The following is a 2,626-nucleotide window of genomic DNA, read 5'->3' as shown; positions in this document are numbered from 1 at the left end:
TAAGCTCTTTTAGGTAGACAAAATTTAAGCTTTTTGAGGTTGCTAGTATAGTAATAACTAGCACAAAAAGTAGTCCACCTTATCATGCTTCTACCAAAGCCACCTCCTTTGAATTTACTTACAAGAACAAACACACAATCCCGTAAGCGTATCCTACCATAGACGGTCTAGACCTCCTATATATCCCTACCCACCACGTTTCTATGTTCAAAAGATTATTGAATTTGTCCAGGATCGTGTGAAACACAACACCATTTGCCAAATATAAGCTATTTCTAATCATAAACAAAACCACCTCCAATTTCCTACCCACCAACTAAGCAGACAAAATGCTGGCAACACCATATAAAACACAATAACTACACCCTTACCATTTGCCAAACATAAGCTAACGATGAGGGGAACGGCCAGATCATCTCCCAAGAGACAATGCCAAAATCGACGTTGTAAACAAAACTGATGCCAAGTTTGTTGCACTTCAATGCCACAGTACAAGACCAAAATTGATGACTAAAAGTTTCCAAGCTGCCCTTGCAGAGGACGCACTGTGCATCCTCGAAAGCTTTGCCTCTCAAGAGGACGCACTGTGCATCCTCGAAAGCTTTGCCTTGAGAGGAATATACAGTTACTGAAAGAGTACCTTCTAAAGAACTGAAGCCAAGGCTATGGCTCCCTGCTACACTCGCCCTCCAACCGTGCTCAGGAACCTAATTCTGCCGGGTCTAAGAGAAAGAGATCTCCGTGGATACCACCTCGCCTCTGAAAAGAAGCTCCTCAAGAGAAGGGGAAGAGAAGCGTGGAAAAATCCTCATATTCTTGCACTTGGCAAGGCCTCGATTCTGCAAAGCACCGGCCTGCTCTTGATTCAGTTCATTTTCTCCTTGTTCCGAATCAATCTGATTTTTGCGCAGCTTCCCATGCGCCTACAAGCTTACATCAGACCAACGACGTGACAGAAATCGCTTTCCTTCAATTGCCAGGAGCTCATACACTCTGAATGGGTCGTCTGTGGATGCAATCGATGATTCGTTTCCCGGATGTACCCCTGAGCGATTTTGCATCAAAGTGGGCGATTCATCTATAGTTTCCGGCTCTCCGCCCTGCGACATGGGTCCTATATTAGCGTCTAAACGGATATAGCAAGCCAGCGAGATGACATTGACAGAGAGAGCTATAACTATGGCTGGCATATAGAAGCAACAAGGAATCTTCCATGCTTGGACTACGTGAGCGCTTGATCCCGTGCAGCAACGAGGTGTCCACCTTGGATGGGCTGGTATGCATATCGCGTATATGGCCATCTGCACAATCAGTTCCACGCTTGCTACAATGAGAAGGCGAGTCCAATACACACGTTTTCCGACCTCGTTTCTGGATTTGGCATGGCTGGCCATGGGGAAAAGTATTCCTAAAGACGCACTTGCCAATGTTCGACCAAACAGTCGCACAAGCCGTTGGGATCTCGTTAGATATACGTTCCCAGGTGCTTGATCTGGCCTTAAGCAAGCTATATGTACAAGATACGTAGCGAACGTCACCACCAGATAGACAGTGCCATGGAGCATCAATCCTGTCCATACCGTCATCCCAAGCACACTGATGCATCTCATGACGAGAAGGGAAAAAGTGTACAATCCTGAACAACCAACAATTCAATTACGATCACAGGATATCTAAAAGATAGCTGGAGTGTGGTAGACGGCTTCTCCTCTAATTTGAAGAAGACTTACCTGCTGCGATGACTATTGCAACCTTCTGCTGAGAGGTTGCTGTCGACCTCCAGGTGATTGCAGCTCCAGACGTAGCACCTTGAATCGTACCGGAGAGAAATGAGGCGATGATAGCGAGCAGGATTCTCTTAGATCGTCTTGCTTCGTTGTAAGTCATAACGAAGAACGCAACCTGAAGCTGGAGATGCGGTGAAGTTTCAAGGGCAGCAACCAGAAAGTTGTAGAACGTGCTTCTGTCATCTGATTGCAGGGCTTGCATGCTGGGCGGATGCAAGCAGCCCTAGACTGGTTAGCTTAGAGCTACTCGACTTTGCAACGATTTGCCTGCTGGGATTAACGTCCACAAGTGGGCGAGATAGAATGTCACGAAAGTACCTTGGGCCGCGAAATGGGCTGGAGCAGGCTTGCAGGAGGCTGCGAAGCTGGAGGAGGGGATAAAAGCAGGCAATGGTAAAGGGTTGTCTGAACTCAAGCCTGAAGAGGTAAGGGACGAAAGTCTGAGAAATGAGTATTACGACGACAAATGCCTCGAAGATGTACAATCGGGAGGGATGCTGATGGACATAGTGGTAGTAGTCGATGCCAGCAGTGATGGAGGTGATGAAGTTGAGCAAGTAAGAGGCAGCTGAGAAGGCAATGGTGAAGCCTCTGTAGACCTCATGGATATTGTCAAGGATTCGAGCCATGGCTGCCCATTTGATGCTTCCTCTGTATATGAATATTGATTAAGAGTTCTTGAGACTTCGGATTACCATTGTGGATGAACACTTAGTTATGGCAACCATTTTATTTGTCATCAATTATTTCGGGTAAGAATCATGTCTATTTGTGATGGCAACCATTTTCAAAGTCAACCTTCCAAAGAATTTGGGGTAAGAGTCATGTCAATTATAATC

At 46.1% G+C, this 2,626-nt stretch overlaps 1 protein-coding gene across 2 annotated transcripts; it reads right to left on the bottom strand.

Annotated features, from left to right (window-relative positions):
- Window positions 1–466: 466 nt before the first annotated feature.
- On the bottom strand, window positions 467–2,423 carry LOC147884217 (uncharacterized). 2 transcript variants are annotated; one of them, XR_015543710.1, is made up of 4 exons: window positions 2,106–2,423; window positions 1,731–1,990; window positions 608–1,636; window positions 467–568 (listed from the first exon to the last, which is right to left on the bottom strand). XR_015543710.1 is itself a non-coding variant. In XM_087399112.1 (3 exons), the coding sequence occupies exons 1-3, from the start codon at window positions 2,414–2,416 to the stop codon at window positions 924–926; spliced, it is 1,284 nt and encodes a 427-aa protein (XP_087255238.1). In that variant the 5' UTR covers window positions 2,417–2,423; the 3' UTR covers window positions 572–923. The 2 variants fall into 2 exon arrangements, 1 of the variants encoding a protein (XP_087255238.1); XM_087399112.1 differs by lacking the exon at window positions 467–568 and having other exon boundaries at window positions 572–1,636.
- Window positions 2,424–2,626: the final 203 nt, after the last annotated feature.

Source organism: Dipteris shenzhenensis, chromosome 27 (genome assembly GCF_047967505.1).
Source record: "Dipteris shenzhenensis isolate YYH24624 ecotype China chromosome 27, Dip_SZ_1.0, whole genome shotgun sequence".
NCBI classification, from domain to species: domain Eukaryota; kingdom Viridiplantae; phylum Streptophyta; class Polypodiopsida; order Gleicheniales; family Dipteridaceae; genus Dipteris; species Dipteris shenzhenensis.
The sequence above is the reverse complement of the archived record's forward strand: the minus strand, read 5'-3'. Positions and strand labels throughout refer to the sequence as shown.